General features: G+C 48.0%; 2 protein-coding genes and 1 long non-coding RNA gene across 3 annotated transcripts in view; 1 reads left to right on the top strand and 2 right to left on the bottom strand.

Moving 5' to 3' along the window:
• SLC16A9 (solute carrier family 16 member 9) overlaps window positions 1–8,077 on the bottom strand; it is a 31,961-nt gene extending 23,884 nt beyond the window's left edge. Inside the window, exon 1 of the mRNA XM_087963826.1 lies at window positions 7,735–8,077. The gene's annotated coding sequence lies outside the window, so the exon portion shown is untranslated. The remainder of the gene's footprint in view (window positions 1–7,734) is intronic.
• The window catches only part of LOC148130787 (uncharacterized), a 40,524-nt gene that overhangs the window by 16,377 nt on the left and 6,854 nt on the right, over window positions 1–17,293 (top strand). The window lies entirely within an intron of this gene.
• CCDC6 (coiled-coil domain containing 6) overlaps window positions 8,250–17,293 on the bottom strand; it is a 42,390-nt gene continuing 33,346 nt past the window's right edge. Inside the window, exons 6-9 of the mRNA XM_026674229.2 lie at window positions 14,202–14,358; window positions 12,556–12,656; window positions 11,863–11,987; window positions 8,250–10,409 (exon numbers count right to left, since the gene is read on the bottom strand). Coding sequence (XP_026530014.2) covers window positions 10,257–10,409; window positions 11,863–11,987; window positions 12,556–12,656; window positions 14,202–14,358 — 536 coding nt within the window. The 3' untranslated portion in view covers window positions 8,250–10,256. The remainder of the gene's footprint in view (window positions 10,410–11,862; window positions 11,988–12,555; window positions 12,657–14,201; window positions 14,359–17,293) is intronic.

Below are 17,293 nucleotides of genomic sequence, written 5' to 3'. Positions count from 1 at the left end.
AAGAGCAGGCTCACTCCCGGTGGTCTCCCTGAGCGATAAGCGGAAAGGTTTCCAAAGAGAAGCTTTTCATATCTATAAACGAGAACAGGGGTCTCCAACCTTGGCAACTTGAAGACCTGTGGACTTCAGGCTGAGGAATTCTGGGAGTTTAAATCCTACAAGTCTTAAAGTTGCCAAGGTTGGAGACCTGTGAACTAGAAGACATGTAGTCCTCAACTTGCAACAGTTCATTTAATGACCAAAGTTACTGAAAAAAAGTGACTTATGACCATTTTTCACCCTTAAGACCAAGGCTCTTCAAACTTGGCAACTTTCGAACTTGTGGACTTCAACTCCCAGAATCCCTGAGCTAGCATGACTGGAGGAGGAATTCTGGGAGTTGAAGTCCACAAGTCTTAAAAGCTGTCAAGTTTGAAGACCGCGGTTTTAAGAGAATGTGGCCCAATTTAAATTTAGTGGCATTTTGGATTCTGTGCCCCAAAATTTACCTTTCTTGAATTAGGGTCTGTGTAGGAAGCTGGATTTCTAGCTCCAGCAGGAGAACAGAGTTAGTATCCCCTTGACTGTGTGTGTTAGGCAGGGGGGAAAAATCTCTTAATCCTAATTAAACATCCTCTTTCAAAATACCTTTCATTCTTTCCCTGGATTCTCAAAAATCAGTCCAGCAATGTCCTTTGTCCTCTGCCCGTGGCTGTAAGAAAGCATCTCTGGGTTTGTTTTTCTCACCAGAAAAATAAACAAACACACACACACACACACACACATACGCTTTGGATAACCCTGACATTGTAGGGTGGACTCTCTGTCTCTCTCTCTGTGTGTATGTATGTATGTGTGTATGTATACAGTCCACCCCACAATGTCAGGGTTATCCAAAAGACCATATATATATATATGGTGGACTCTGTGTGTGTATGTGTGTGTGTGTGTTTATCTAAGTGTATGTATGTATGTATGTATGTATGTATGTATGTATGTATGTATGTATGTATGTATGTATCTATGTATCTATGTATCTATGCAGTCCACCCCCACAATGTCAGGGTTATCAAAACAAAAAAAAAAAAAAAAACACTTGCCACAATTACAGGGTGAGTTAGGGGCTGTCCAGCTGATCTCTAAAGGGAACCCATGGCAAGGAGGCCTGGAGGATGGATCTGTCACTTCTGAAATTAGGGGAGCTGCTGGAACAGAACCCCCCCCCCGTGTCTTGAGCCCCCTGAAAACATCTGCCACAGCCCTCTAAAAAACCGGATGGTCCACAGGCCTGGCTGAGTTGAAAGCAAACCAAAACAAAAAAAAAAACAAAAAGGGTTTTAGTTGCTTAGATCAGGGGTCTCCAACCTTGGCAACTTTAAGCCTGGAGGACTTCAACTCCCAGAATTCTGAGAGTTGAAGTCCTCCAGGCTTAAAGTTGCCAAGGTTGGAGACCCCTGGCTTGGATGGAGTCAACCAGAACAGCTGCAGGCAACAGGGCTGAGTTCAAGCTCTCTTTTGGACGCAGGGGGTATAGAAAGCAGGCTATTGTTCTGTTGGGGTGAGGTGCTTGGTCCTTTCCACACTCACAGGGAGGGTTTGTAAGCAGCAAATGGGAGCCACCTGCTATTCCTCCCAACAGCTGGCTTGTGTTGGGTCTTCTTCTTTAGGTTGAACATCTCCACCCACCTATCCCTGTCAGCAAAACTCGGCTGGCCAGCACAGCTGAGTGTCTTCCCTCACTTCCTCCTCTTCCTGTTGATAAACACCACTGAGGATCTGGAGGTGCAGAATGTCAAGCCAGAGAAATCTGCAAGCGGCTTCATGCTGGTGTTTGGCTGCTTTCCAGACACACAAGAGACGGAAATACAAATGCAGACAGTCTCTCTCTCTCACACACACACACACCCTCCCTTGTTTTTTGTTTTGTTTTTAAGATGGATCATCTGGGACGGAGGTCAGCTGAGTTGAGCCGGAGCCTGCAAGGGATCCAGAGGCCACTCCAACAAGAGGCAGTGGCAGCATTTGCATCTCCTGGTGGAATCTCTTCAACCCACATGCAGGGTGTATCAAGGGGGAACAGCGGGGCAGGACTATCCCCCCGGCTGTGAGTCCTTCCTGGGCTGTCTGCCCAGAAGGGGGTCTTTATAAGGTCCAGTTGATAGGCAGTTCTGACCGGCTGCCCTCCGCCAGTCGGAATGGGGTGGGATTTTGAATGCCTCCTGCTACAGCCCCAGCCACACTGGCCCCATTTTTGAAGCGGGTTTTTGTCTTTGCTGGTTTCTCTCCCCGCAGCGAAATCCCTCTGGTTCATTTTTCTGAGAAAGATTCTAAGTAGCCAACTGGCACCAAGGATCTACCGGCCAAGGCTCAGTTTAAGATTTGTGGACTTCAACTCCCAGAATTCCTGAGCTAACATGACCGGAGGAGGAATGCTGGGAGTTGGAAGTCCACAAGTCTTAAAGCTGTCAGGTTTGGAGACCCCTGATCTGCCTTCTTCCATATTCTTTCTTTCCAAGGACCCTAGGACAAGGAAGAGAGTAAAACAATCAGAAAAAGGGAGAACCAAGTCATCCCACTTCAGGTGAACTTTTGATTTTCCTCAGTATTGGTTCACATGCTGCTTTTTAGCACCTTTGGAGATTCAGTTCAGTCGCTCTGAAGCAGCTCCTCACCCCGTCTCCAATTTTGTCTGGTGAGACACTCTGGGTCACCTTTTCCAAATGAAAATCCACCCTCGACTCACATTTGCAAAGGACCGTCAAAAAGATACTTGACTAACTCTTTTTAATAAACATTGCATACAGGAAAGCTTTCTTGAGCTTAATTGGGAAGTCCCTTAATTACACTACAAGAATTAAGGATTAAGTTAGGCCACAGTTAACCAAAAACAAACCCTCAGTTCTAGGTAATAACCTAACAGGGCGTGGGAACTTTTAGCACTGTAGGCTTTTTAAGCGAGCTGACATTTTAAAAGAGTGTCATTTCCGAAACAGGCACTTGGAAAAGAACCCAAGCGAAATGCATTTGATTTCAATAAAGTTGCATGACAATCAGCGTAACAGTCTCAGTATAAACAAGAGATGCATCCTCTTAAATGTTTGGAGGAGACAAAGTCATACAGCTCTTTTGGGAGAAGAAACCCAAATGTAAATATCACAGCACGGGGGTTGCTCTTGAAGAAGCTGCAATGAATGCAAATGCAGCTCCTGGTTTGCTAATTCCGTGATGTCTTAAGCAAGAACTGAGGGGGGAAGCCAGGTTTGCACCCCACCCTTAACGATCTCAAAAAAATAAAATAAAAAAAACCTTGAGGGGGAGGAATGGTGGTAAAGGAGGAGCCCACAACTGAATCAGAGGCAGAGAAAGACATTTAGAAAGGGCCCACCCTAATGGATCAGACTGCAAATGAGACATTGGGAGATTTGTACCTTCAGACTTGGCAAGATTCTGCTAATTAATGTAGCTTTACAATAAAGTAGAATTAGCTCACCTTGTTGTGTTTCCTGTCCGGTCTACTGGGGAGGCTGGCAGGACTCCCCCCAAAAACATAGCTTCTGCTTGTACATCTTCTCAGGGTCGCTGGTTCCACCCTCCAACTGTTGGTACCATTCCCCATGGGGTCTGGCTGGAGCCTGCTTTGCCGTACCTGGATTCTTTTGTTTTTTCTGTGTCCTGCACTCAAAGAGAACCACCCATCTGGGCCTTCTCCTGGCAGGCAAGGCCTGCGCTCAGCCTGACTTCTGCTCAGCTGTATCCATCGCTCTTCGTAAGGCTTCACCGCCAACGCCTCCCTGAACCTGTTCCAGTTTGGCTGACTCTCCTTAAACCATCCTCTCTAGAATTGGAGATGGAGGGGGGTAGGGGGCGGGCGGGCTTGACTAACACAGGATAAAATGCAGTGATGGCTTCTTGTGTTTTGGAAATTGCACTTCAAATCCCAGAGCCTACAACTGCATGTGTTTTTCTGCAACCACACCACCAAGCCGGCTGACACTTTGCCATCATGTCCCACTGCAAGACCTTTTTCACAAGGGCTGTTGACTGTTGCTAAATTAGGTTATTTGCTGTCCTACACCTGTGCATATAATTTTGGCATTCCGGCTAAATAACTTTTCAAGTGTTTTGACTTAAAAAAATCAATTATGTACATTCACTTCTTTAACACAATCAGTTCAAATTCCATTTACCTGAGGGAGTATCAGCCATTCTACCTGGTTTATAGTGTTACCTGTAAATCTGGCAAGTTTCTTCCCCAGGCCTTATTGAGAGGAAATATGGATGAATAAAGGATATGAGACGGATCCTCGGGAAAACACCCCCAATATCTTTCTCCAAGGGTGCATCAATGAACACTTTGAGTGTTTTCTGGAGCCTTTTATGCATCCGCTTACTGTAATTGTCAGGACTTGCAATCCACATAATCTTAAATTGCTCATCAGAATAATTGTGAGATACTTTATCAGGCGCTTTCTTAACGTCAAACTATATTAAGATTATGGGATTCTCATACCTGACGAAGGAAGTTACCCAGTCAATGATGGTCTTATTATCAGCAGACTGATCCTGGTTTGTATTTCATGCCAGGATACTAATTACTTAAGTATTAAAAGTGAGCTAATTAACTCTCTACTACAGAGGTCCTCATCCCCCAATCTGCAGACCAGTACCAGTCTGCAGCCGGTTGGGAACCAGGAAGCGCAAGTGGCAGTCGAGTGTGTGAAGCACCATTTGCACACACACGGGATTAGGTTCTGCGTCTGAAACCATCCTGTCCCTCCTCCCCTGCCACTACCTCTGCCAGTCCACCGAATCAGAAAGGTTGGGGACCAGGTTGGGGACCGCAGTTCTAGTAGACTTCTTTCCAAACTCTCAGGAAAAGTAAGGAAAGCATGATTTAGGCCAGGGGTCTTCAAACTTGGCAACTTTTAAGACTTGTGGACTTCAACTCCCAGAATTCTCCAGCCAGCATAACCTGTTGGTTCTTCAAACATGGCAACTGGGTGAGTTGATGTCCACCCATCTTAAACTTGCTGAGATTGAGAAGTGGTTTAGGCCTGGGGTCTCCAACCTTGGCAACTTTAAGACTTGTGGACTTCAACTCCCAGAATTCTCCAGCCAGCACAGAATTCGGGGAGTTGAAGTCCACAAGCCTTAAAGTTGCCAAGTTTGAGGCCCTCTGATTTAGTAGGACACAATCCGATGTTGGCTTCTTTAAGCTAGGCTTCTTCAAACAATGCGCCACTTAAATGGCATTTTGTGGCTTAAAAGTTCTGAAGTTGAGAGGCAATAGGAGAACAAAAGGGACCACTGTCTGAGCAGTTCAGAAGAAGGTTATGGGGTTTCGATGACCATTACGCAAAAGTAATTATGTCTTTCTGCCGCTTTTGGTGCCAATTGCCTTTCCCTCCGCAAGCCAAGATAAACAACTCTTTTTCTACCTCACCAGCTTGAAAACAGGCAGTGCCAGTTTAGCCCAAGAGAACAGAGGCTTTTGAACGACACCTAGGAAATTAGAACTATGTCCGAGGAGCTGATAGAGCCGCTCTAGGCATTTTCTCCATGAAAGCACTCAAGTAAACCCAATTGGGTGGGGGGTTAGGAAAGATGTCTTTAACAAAAAAATCATAGAAAAAAAAATCATAGCTGGGTTATTTTACAGGAGGGAAGCTTCCAAATCTGGTTTGGCCAAACAAAAGGCAACCAAGCCAAGCCTTGCAGCTTCTTGGAAAGCACCGAGATGCAGCACCCAAGGAAGGAATGGCTCATCCCTCCTGTCCCAAGATCAACCTCTTTGGGTGATGTTTAAATGAAGGCTTTGGGTCTTCAGTTGCATGACTGAAACAGCCCCGGCCCCTCTCCACGGACGGAGACCTTCCAGCACCACAACTGAGGCGCTGATGGGCGCAGGATAACTCCACGGATGCAGGTTCACTAGCTTTGCTTGAAGGCAAAGCTCTGGGACTCCAAAAAAAGGTGTGTGCAGCTGGGCGTTCGCAGGGGTTCGGGAGGGCCCCGAGCTAAGAGTCTGTGCAGTTTGGAGAACCCCCAAATCCCACTCCTGGCTGGCCCCGCCCACCCCACCCCTCCCAGGAGTCCCCACGAGGCCTGTTTGGGATGCAGGTATGTTATGTGCAGGGTGCGCACGGAGGATCAGGGAGGGCAAAAAACGGGCCTCCCCGAAGTTTGGGAAGGCTGGAAATGGGCCTGTTTCCGGCTTTCAGAGAGCCTCCGGAGCCTGGGGAGGGCGTTTTCTCCCTCCCAGAGGCTCGAAAAAAGCCTCGGGAGTCCGGGGAGGGCAAAAAAAAAAAAACCTCCTATGGTTCAGGAGGCCAACTAGGCCACACCCACCATGGACAGCCCACCCAGCAACTAGGCAGAGAACCCTTTGCTAAAATTTTTGAACCCCACCCCTGTGTGTGTGTGTGTGTGTGTGTGTGGTTTTTTTCCCCAAATGTTGAGAGCAGGGAAGTCTTGGAGAGGATGACAGAGTGAAACAGAAAAGGCACAAACGCTAATGGTTATCTGTCTAAGATAGTTATGGACTTTGCCCAAGATTTTAAACCACAGAATGATCCTCTGCACACAATATACACCTCCAATGAATTTTCTCCAAATGTTTTTTCCATGCAATCTAATTCTCCTGTAAAAAAAAAAAAGCATGCAAGATACTCTGATGGTTTTCATTATACAGTAGCAGGAATCGCATGCTTGGGGCAGATTGGTGACCAGGTTAAAAAGGCAATGGTTTGTGACTGCAGCTTTAAAGAGGAACTTTAATGTTACCTTGCTACCTTATGTAATGTTACCTTATGTAATAATGTTACCTTACACCTTTTCTTGACATTCCTGTGGCACTGGAGACAAGCATTCCCTTCAGTCTGTTTTCTTATTTCGGCAGCCCAATGAATGGACGTCTCTTGTCCAAACCTTAACCCCGCATGGGGGAAAACTGTTCGATTGGACCACGATATCTCCAGCCTGCCAGGATCTTCTTTCTCTTTGCAGGTGGCCATGCAGAAACCCGGGAGGACTAAGCCAGGCTCACCTGTGTCCAAGGGCTCATCTGCCAGCCCCACCAGCAGGCCCCTAATTCTCCCCGCCAGCCAAAGCAGCTAAAATAACCAACCAGCCAACCAAAGCTGAAGTCTAGCCTTACCTCTGAGCCAAGATGCCTGGCTCTCTGCTCTCACATTTACACACCGCACACTGACTCCCTCTGATCCTTCCATTGCAGTGACGGACAACCTCTTTTTGACTTTCAGAAGCCACGCTTAAAGTTGGGGAAATAGAGAGGGGAAGGTTGCATTTTTGGCATTGCCTCCCCACCCACCTTGGTCCTGGATTCATATATGATTAACCACACGAAACTGATTTTGGAACACATGCTAAGCCTTTTATATTTTTTTATCTTACTGTATTGGGAGGGGGGAGAGAGCCGTGCACTGATTTTTCAGGTATTAAAGACTAATTTTAAGGTATATATATTTTCCCAGGAAAGGCAAGTAAGTTTAAAAACGGGATCTGAGCTGAGCGCCAATATATTTGATAACTATTTCAAACACTGTGCAAATTAACCCCAGTCTGGCTCCTTAAAGTGACCCCCAAAATACCTTTAATGCAAGTATCTGCTTCTAAAAGCCAAAAAAAACAGAAATGTTGAAGCATTGCAAATTGGTTAAGATGTTGGGCTTGTCCGCTGGAAAGTCAACAGCCCTGATTCGAGTCCTGACGGGGTGAGGTCACCCTGTTACTCACCCCAGCTCCCGCCATTCTAGCCTCTTGAAAGCATGCAGGCGCGAGTAGATAAATAGGTACCAAGGTAACAGCTTCACGCTGGCCACAGGATGACAGAAGCATCTCTCAGACGACGCAAGGCTCCGTCGGCTGAGAATTGGGGATGAAGCACCTCCCCTTAGAGTGGGTCACGACCAGGCAGGGGAAAAGTAGTTTCAACCTGTGCTTAAGACTCTCAAACAAAAATTAAGACGCAGCAGAAGGGCTCAACGAATTCAAAGGGATTATGGCTCCCATGCCTCTAGTTTCCATTTCATAAAGAAAAACATGAAACTGTGTACAAACGTTGCAAGCCCATTTTTTGAAGCCTGGGCTTCAATAGTATATTTATAGGGACGACAAAAGTACAGGACGGTCTCCTGCTTCCTACTCGGTTAAGCACCTGAGTAAGGGACGTTTAAAAGTTAGCAAGTAGGAAAGTTAGCAAGAAAAGGGGGAGCGGGGGAGAAAAAAAGAGACTCCCTTCCACTGCAAAGTGAAACAAACCATTTATTTGTGCTAAATGAATTGAAAGAATGTATTCCAGAATACATTTCTTTATACATTGTACCGGCTTATGCTGCTAAATACGCATTTGCTATTGTCACCTAACTTTTCTCTTGATCCTTTTTCTACCAAGCAATACGACACTTTTGGCTGTTTAACCATATGCTGCTATAAATGAGCACCTCCCATCTGCTTTTTTCTTTTTCTTTTTCTTCTTCTTCCAAAAGGCTAAACATCGCGGTTTAAACTTTTGGAGAGGAAGGGCCACACCGTAAAAATATTTCAAACAAGGGGGAAATCAGCCTTTTGTTGTTGTTGTTGTTGTTGTTGTTTGTTTGTTTGTTTTCGTTTTTGCTTTTCATAAAAACTGCTTCCCTACAGCAGAAAATCAGAGAACAGCTGTAGACGGCCCCAAGCATTATAATGAAGCAGCAGGATGGGCTTTACAAGGGAAGGAGGGAGGGAGGGAGGGAAGGAAGGAAGGGAGAGAGGAAATGGGAAGAAGAAGGGAGGGAGGAAAGGAAGGAAGAGGAGGGAGGGAGGAGGAAAGGAAGGAAGAAGGGAGGGAGGAAATGGGAAGAAGAAGAAGGGAGGGAGAAAAGGAAGAAGGGAGGAAATGGGAAGAAGAGGAAGAAGGGAGGGAGGAAAGGAAAGAAGAGGAGGGAGGGAGGGAGGAAAGGAAGAAAGAGGAGGGGGAGGGAGGAAAGGAAGGAAGAAGGGAGGGAGGAAATGGGAAGAAGAAGAAGAAGGAGGAGGAGGAGGAGGAGGAGGAGGAGGAGGGGAGGGAGGGAAGGAAGAGGAGGGAGAAAAGGAAGGAAGAAGGGAGGAAATGGGAAGAAGAGGAAGAAGGGAGGGAGGAAAGGAAAGAAGAGGAGGGAGGGAGGGAAGAAAGGAAAGAAGAGGGAGGGAGGAAAGGAAGGAAGAAGGGAGGGAGGAAATGGGAAGAAGAAGAAGGGAGGGAGGGAAGGTAGAGGAGGGAGAAAAGGAAGAAGGGAGGAAATGGGAAGAAGAGGAAGAAGGGAGGGAGGAAAGGAAAGAAGAGGAGGGAGGGAGGAAAGGAAAGAAGAGGAGGGAGGGAGGAAAGAAGAGGAGGGAGGGAGGAAAGGAAGGAAGAAGGGAGGGAGGAAATGGGAAGAAGAGGAAGAAGGGAGGGAGGGAGGCAGATCCATACGTCTTACAGGGTCTGGCATTTCAGACAGTACCAATACACTGGATAAATGGGGGGTGGGGGTGGGGGGTTGCGCATGTATGCTTTACTTGAGCCTGGAAATTAAGGGACACAATTCGAGAGGTGAGGTGTCGGGCTTTCACTTTCGCACTAAAAGCTGTACTGAAATGTAGGGCTGATTTGCCGCATACGCTGGAAACACACCGCCAATACCTGGGAGCCTGCAGTGCACAGCCCATATGCCTCCCGTCGCAGAAGGCCAGATGTTGTGAAGAACCCGAGAGAACCACCCCGTTTCAGTCTCAGAAAGGAGGAAGCGGGGGAGGGCAGGGAGGGAGGGAGGGAGGGAGGGGGTTTAAAGGAGAGGCTGTACGGGGGAGGCCGCAATACCCAACGCAGGCGCTGGTGTGCCAGCCGCGGCAGGCGCGTAGATGGATGTTCCCGTATCAACACTGATGGGTTTGGGTTGGCTTGCTTCACGCGGAGGTGGCAGATCTCAACCCCGATGGCTGCGTTTTGGAGAAACAGAGAGAGAGGCGCTTCTCACGCAGACGGGGAGGGACCTCCCCCCAGGGAGGTGGGCGGTGCTCAGCCGCCGCTGCCGCCCACCTCCTTCCCCGGAAGGAAGCGCCTCGGATGCGGGTTCAACGCGCTAACGCCGGAGGAGGTCCTTGGGCAAACTGGTACAAGACAACGAAACGGTGGAAGCCTCGACAACTTCAGTGCAAGTCAGTCAACTCTACATTGACCGTGGTAAGCCTTTGGCTTGTAGTAAACTGCTCCGGGGGATGAGAGTCCAACTCTGAAGGCAGGATCGCTGGCCGGGGCACTAGGGCTGAGGGGAGGGCTGGAAAGGAGCCGGCTGAGGAGGGGGAGGGGGAGGCGGGGGTGCCGACGGCAGCGGGGTCTGCGTGTTCGGAGAAGGAGGAGGCGTGGGGCGCTTGAACTTGTCCGGGCTGTTGCTTCTTCGCGGCAAAGGCCTCTGCAGGAGGAAACAAACAAGGGAGAATGGGAGAATGACAGCCAGGGCCAGAATCGGAGAGATGCCCTCACAACTGGGAGAGCGAAGCCCAACCGGGACCCCTGGCAGGGCTGCCCTACTCTGAGGCTCCATCCCAGCAGACTGAGCAAGGGGCAAGGGGCAAGGAGATGCTTCCCGCCAAGCGTGAACACGGCAAGGCCAATCTTGCTGCTTTCTGAAGGGGGCCATGCAAACGTTTTCCATCGGTACCCGTGACACCTCCCGGCCCCTCGTCCCAATCTATGACTTCCCGCCACGTTCTCTGCAACCAAAATTGGGCCGGAGCACTCCTTAAAACCTGGCCTCGGGAGAACAGGGGTGGAGGGTCCTTCTACACTGATCTCCTCCTCTGTGCCCCCACCCCAATGTCCCCCCCCCTCCGTGGCCTCGAGAGAAGATGGGCTTCCGTTCTTGAAGGGCTGGAGGCAAAGGAAGATGGGGAGCTGGAGGCAAGAGCGCTGGGGTTGATCACGCATGGAGGAGGAAGAGGTTAGTTAATAGGATAGATCATTGAGGCAAAGCCTTCAGTTCCTTCTTGAACTCAACACGTTGCCCCAGTTCAAAATTATTTGCCAGGTAGAAAACCCTCATCCGTTGCAGCAGCAAAAAAAAGTAGTCCTGATGCCTTTTTGTGATTTTAGAAAACTGGGCAGTGAAAGCTTAATAAACTAACAAAAGAAAAGAAGAAGAAAAACTCGAGATAGCATTTATGGTGATAAACTGATGGTTGGCCCTGAACCTGAATTAGCCTGGGACAATTCATTTGCCAAGGATGGGAGGCAAGGAAAAAAAATCAACTCTGCCATTGTTTTGTTCTTTATGGTTTGGGGGTTTTATGGGCTTGTAGATGTTTAAAAAAGGCTTCGTGATCAGGAGATTCTTTGACCTTTTGTTCTGGAGAGAGTGCTAGGGAGAAGCAGCAACTAAATGGGACACACAAATGCGTAGCACAAAGAAAAGGAAGAGCTGCAGAGCACACACACACACACACACATAATCTAGTTCCTAATTGAAGGGAAATCAATCAATCCAGTGCAGCGTTTCTCAACTTCATCGACTTTAAGATGTGCAGATTCCAACTCCCATAATTCCCCAGCCATTACGAGCTGAATTCCACCCAACGTAAAGTTGCCATCTTTGAGAAATATTGCTCTAGTTTAAAAAGAGAAACATGGGCTTGGTAGCATCCCAGTCTGAAAGAAACCAGGAAACAGAAAAACTGAGGGGTGTGTGTGTGTGTGTGTGTGTGTGTGTGGTGTTAAGGAACGGTAGATCAGGGGTCTCCAACCTTGGCAACTTTAAGACTTATGGACTCCAACTCCCAGATTTCCTCAGCCGTTCTGGGAATTCTGGGAGTTGAAGTCCACGGGTCTTAATGTTGCCAAGGTTGGAGAGCCCTGCCATAGATACTCACCGCAATGCTGTGGGAGGGCCCCATATGCTGCACGTGAAGGCCAGGAGAGTTATAATAAGACATGCCAGCTCTGGTGAGTGAAGTTGGGGGAGTGAAGCCAACGGTGTGACTTGCATACGAGAGACCTGCAACCAGAAAGCGAGAGAAGGCATCACGGCGGATGGAGGGAGAGGCAACTACTTCCCCGTCCAAGAGGAAGAAGGAAAGGTAGGTAAGAGGTCTGCAATTCTGTTGACAAGCTACTGGTGCCTCCTGGTCAGGCCAAAAGAGGTGAGGCCATTTAAGTGCATAAATATATAGCTTGCCCCAACCTAGAAGTTTCAAAGCAGGAAATAAAATTGTCTGAATTGGAGAGTTAATGCTAGGAGTGGCTGGGTGGTAAAATCTGAATAAAATTAACCTTAAAAAAAAAAACTGAGACTAAGATATAAAAGGAAACATGTCGAAAAACTATAAAATCTCTTTCTGAGTTACGCAAATGTTAACAAGTGTTTGTGGTTTTCAACAAATCCATGGCATAAAAATGCCTAAGCTCTGTTTGTTGACTAATTACATGCCCAGATTTCAATATAATCTGTCTGCTTTAAGACTGCAGAGCCTCCACTGACTGGTCCTAGTGGAAGATTAACTACATGGCCAAGCAAGACGCGCGTGTGCCAAAGGCAAAAACACTGAATTTTCCATATTTCTTACCTGGTGAGATGGGCCTGCTAGAACTTGGAGACGGTGTGTATGGAATTGGGCTTGACACAGTGCGAGGTCTTAATCCTTGCGCAGACATTTCATTAAAGTATCTAAGAGATAGAGATCAATTCATTTTAATTTGCCACAAATCAATTTCCTTACTTTAGGCTTTCTTCTAGTTTTTCTGGATGCTTTTCTAAGATACTAGAGGAACTTCATGATAAACTTCATACGACTGACTAAATAAGAACATTTTTTCATCATTCACGAGGGTATTTTCTAATACAGCAGATTGTCAGGATTTTTAGGCATATTAAGTATTGTACATGACAATCATAAATACTGCGTTACACTTTTACACAAATGCGTAAGGAATACGGGCAACAAAGCTCACTTCCAAAATGCTTCAGTGCCAAAAGCACAGAATTCTCCCCTGGTGCTGCCAAACGCAACTCATCCCACCTTCTTCGAAGAGAACTGTCCGCTCTTCGGAGGAATTCTCTGCAGATTTCACTGAGGTATCCACTCAAACTCACAGGCTGGCCCTGCCAGGCTTAAGTGCACGGTAAGGCTAACTTCAAAGTAACTGAGCTGCTGGCATTTCATCCCTTCAAACTGGCAAAGCTGGCAGACTCCAGATACCAGAAGGACTCCTCAAAATTAACAAGAGAATGTTAGATGAAGCAGCAGGAGAATCCCCATCAACACAGCAGACCTTGCCATCTGGGCAAAAGGACTGATCTGTTGTTTCCCCTAGACATACCTCTGCGTTATGAGAAAGCCAGAGATGGGCCTCCAGGCCGCGTCAGGGCCCTGGCCTGCCCAACATCATCCCCTACTTCTGCAGTTGCTGTTGCTGGCCTGTCCCTGCAGAGGCCTGGAGTGACCCTTAGCTTAGGTGTGATGGCCTAGGGCATGGCACAAAGGCAACACAGTCACATAAGTAAGAAAAGTCCCTTTAGTGCCTCCAACTTTGCCCCCAATGTCCAGGTTACCTTCGGCTGGAGAAAAAACTCTCCCAAGAACAGTTTTTAAGTGGAGAAAATTCAGTCCGAAAACAAAATACATACAAACTGTAACTAAAAATCCACGCAAACCACGCTGCAGCAATTGACTGGACAGGGCAGGAGAAGGAATTGCAGACTTGAAAGGCCAGCAAAACACACACAGTTGGGAAGATGCCAGGAACCCAGATAAGCCTCGACAATACCAGATAAACTCACGATTTACTCCCAACAACTTTGCTGTGTGCAATCTCCCTTTTTAAACACTGTGTTCCCAGCTTCAGCTAATGAAGGGAATCAGGGCCCTTTCCTTCCCCGTAAGCCACACAACTCACGTTGCTCCCTTCTCTGTTCCTCCCTGTGTGCCCTAGGATGAAGAGGGGGTGGGTCTGTATCTTCCTCCGAATTCCCTCTCCCCTGCTCTGCCCAGCCGGCCTTTGCCCTTCCCCAGTTTCTTCCACAGTCAATGGAGCCACACTCCCACTCCTTTTCAGCTGCTTGGCCTCCCCCTCTGACAGGGGCATGACATTAGGCTCAAGGCCAGGTGTGCTGTCAATTGCAGAAGAGAAAGCGTCAGACCTGGAAAAGTCTGTTTCCAGTTGCAGCCCCAGAGCCCTGAACTCTGAAAGCCAGGATAAGGCAAGCCCAAACCTTTCATCGTCCATTTCCAGACTGGATTCACTTTCAGACAGCTGCCGGCACAAGGCTTCCCTCCGCTCCATCTCCCTCTGCAGTTTCCGCTGGAGCCTCAGGTTCTCCTCTCGCATGTGACGTTCTTCCTCCAGGTACTGGGCCATCTTCTCTGAATCTGAGGGTTCAAGATGGCTGGTTATTAAACCCACGGCTGTGCTTAGTTTAGAAGGACCACAGATCTTGGCAAACGTTGCACAACTCAACCCTCAATTCCGCTGAATCCAAGAAGGTGAACACGGAGAGCTGAGCAAATCACAGTTTAACCTTAATTGGCATTGAATTGGCTACAATGGGAACCATCCAGGGTTCCCCAAGGTTAATTCATACCTGTCAGAAAGTTGTTGGTTGGGTAAAAGTGAGAGTGTCGGTGCCTGGTTCGGACAGGCTGGCCAGCCATCCTCAAAAGCAGGAGTCTCCAAACCTGGCAACTTGCAGACTTGTGGACTTCCACTCCCATGGGAGTTGAAGTCCACAAACCCGCAAGTTGCTGAATGTTGGAGACTCCCTGCTCAAAAGCATCAATATTATCTCCGAAAATCTCAACCCACAATAAACACTTCTCGTCCCGAAGGAGGAACCACCACAATTTACCAAGCTACCAGCACCAACCCTTGACATGGGGAGAACATCCCCCACTGGAACAACTGTCTCTGTCGTGATGGCAGAAATGACGACATAAATGTCCAAAAACTTTCCAAAGTATGGGGAGCAGAAGAAGGCTCAGGAATTCTGGGCGTTGAAGTCCACAGCTCAGTAAAGTTTCCAAAGTTGCTGATCCTTCCCCGAGAGTTTTGGCCTAAACAGAGAACTGGGGACAGAGATCAGAGATAACCCAGAGTGCTACAGCTTGATGGAGGCCCAGAAAGCTCCAGGCCTTCAAGGACCACTGTGGGGGCAGACAGAAGATAAGGGGAGAGGGCCACGAGAGGCTTTTGAATTCTAATGCTCAGGGCTAACATTTGCACATCGGCCGTCCTGATTCCCAGACGTCTGTCGCGCTCACTTCCAAGGGACAGGCAAGGACGCAAAGATTACAGCCTTGACCTCCTTTGAAGTGACAGCACTAACTTTGCACACCTTGCCAACAAGGACTCCGCCTAAAAACACGTCTTCTTCATTTCCCGTCCTCAAAGGACGTTGATTGCCACTAAATGCTCTGTCTCAGAAAGCGAAGTTGAAATATTGCCTTTAATTTATGTCCAGGAAAAAGGCGGAAGGCAAGTGATCCACAAATATTCAAATGCGGGGGGAAGAAACTAACTTTTTACGTTCAAAGGCTGGAAGAAATACAGTCAAACAAGATGGTTCCTCTCTTTGCTCTTTCATGTTGAATCTGAAATTCAGGGCCTCTTCACAGACTCTTCCCCCATTTATTGACCCGTCTTAAGCACAGACTTCAGGATCCTACCCTTACTCCCTTACACTCCTGTCTCCGGGGAGACAAAGGCCCTCACAGCACAAGATCCCTCTGAAGAGATGTTCACCAATTAACACACTGTAATTGTCTAAAAAGCTGCTGGCTTTTATTCAGACTGAATGTAAACATCTCGGATTTGAAGGAGGCATTAGAGCAGGGGTCCTCAACCACCGGGCCGCGGACCGGTACCGGGCCGTGGAGCACTCTCTACCGGGCCGCAAAGAAAATAAAATTTAAAAAAATGGCGGCTTTCTTCGCCTTCGGTGGATGCTGCTGGGATCGGGGATCAAGGACACAAATGAAAGAAGGGGAGGGAGGAAGCAACCGAAGCCTGTCCTTCTCTCTGGGTCAGCTCTCTCAGTCGCTCTCTCGCTCCTCCACCAGCCCAGGAAGAAACTGCTTCAAAGAAGCGGGGGCTTTTCCTGTCACCGCAGTGCCTCCGAAGCGCCCGTTTCTCCCCCACCGCCACCCCGTCCGCGGTTCAACCCAGTGCTCCGTTCTGCCTGCCTGCCTGCCTTCGTTAATGGTTGAATCGGAACAGCTTCGGCTGAGTAAAAGAGGCGAATAGTTATTATTCTCAGCCGAAGCTGCTCCCAAACAACCAGAAACTAAGGCAGGCAGGCAGGCAGGCAGAACGGGACACTGTGGATTGAAGCGCGCGCGCGCGGGCGGGCGGGGTGGGAGTGGGGGTGAAACGGGCGCTTCGGAATAGCTGCGGCGACAGGAAAAGCCCCCCCCCCGCTTCTTTGAAGCAGTTTCTTCCTTGGATGGTGGAGCAGCGAGAGAGCGAAGCCTCCTTCTCTTCTCCCTTCTCCCCCCCCCGCTCCCCACCCCCCGGTCCTTGCAAAAATTTTCTGCTTGAAACCGGTCCCTGGTACAAAAAAGGTTGGGGACCACTGCATTAGAGAACTTCGTTCGGATCACGACTTGATCGAATTCTGAGCATTTAAGACCTGCTTTTCTATGCCAAAAATGACAGATTCCCAAGATGGGAAGGTGATCCCACCAGCAGCCCATCTGGATATCCTCTAGATGTTCAGGGCCCTTTTGGACAGTTCAAACCTCACCACTGCTTCCAAGCTTGGAGATAAGTAGGAAAAGAGGATAAACTTTGGGATAAAATTTCTTTACTTTCTCACTACAGAGCCTTCTCCGGCATTTTATGCCTCGGTTGTTGTTCCTTGGAGAAAACCCCTCCCTCCTCCTATTTTGTGCTTGCTTTGTGGCCTTCCTTGTCAATGTCGTTGCACGTCTTGGCTCACAACAAGCTGCTGAGTGCAAAAGGACCATACACTCTGTGTGTCCAGAGGATGGCATAATGCTCTTAGATAATATCAGGGCATTCACAGCTGAAGTCTTCTCTCTAGAGCCACCAATGTTGCTTTCCGAAAAAAATAATAATATACAAAACACAGACTACGGCATTTTCACATCTTTTGAAAAGGCCTCGTCCAAAGAGTCGGCAATTCCAATTGAGCTAAACATAGTCCATGTTCTTCTCCTGCCCCAAAGTGTATATTTAAGCAGACTAAAGTTTTGTAAAACCACACCTAATCATTTTATGGTGAACTAAAGTAAGATCAATGACCTGAAACTTGTATTTATCCTAGTTGAGGGGAAAATGTAGTACCAA

This window comes from Notechis scutatus, chromosome 4 (assembly GCF_049901735.1).
Source record: "Notechis scutatus isolate UNSWTSFEM ecotype Mainland chromosome 4, rNotScu1.2, whole genome shotgun sequence".
Classification (NCBI taxonomy): Eukaryota; Metazoa; Chordata; class Lepidosauria; order Squamata; family Elapidae; genus Notechis; species Notechis scutatus.
This window is presented reverse-complemented; position numbering and strand designations above follow the sequence as displayed.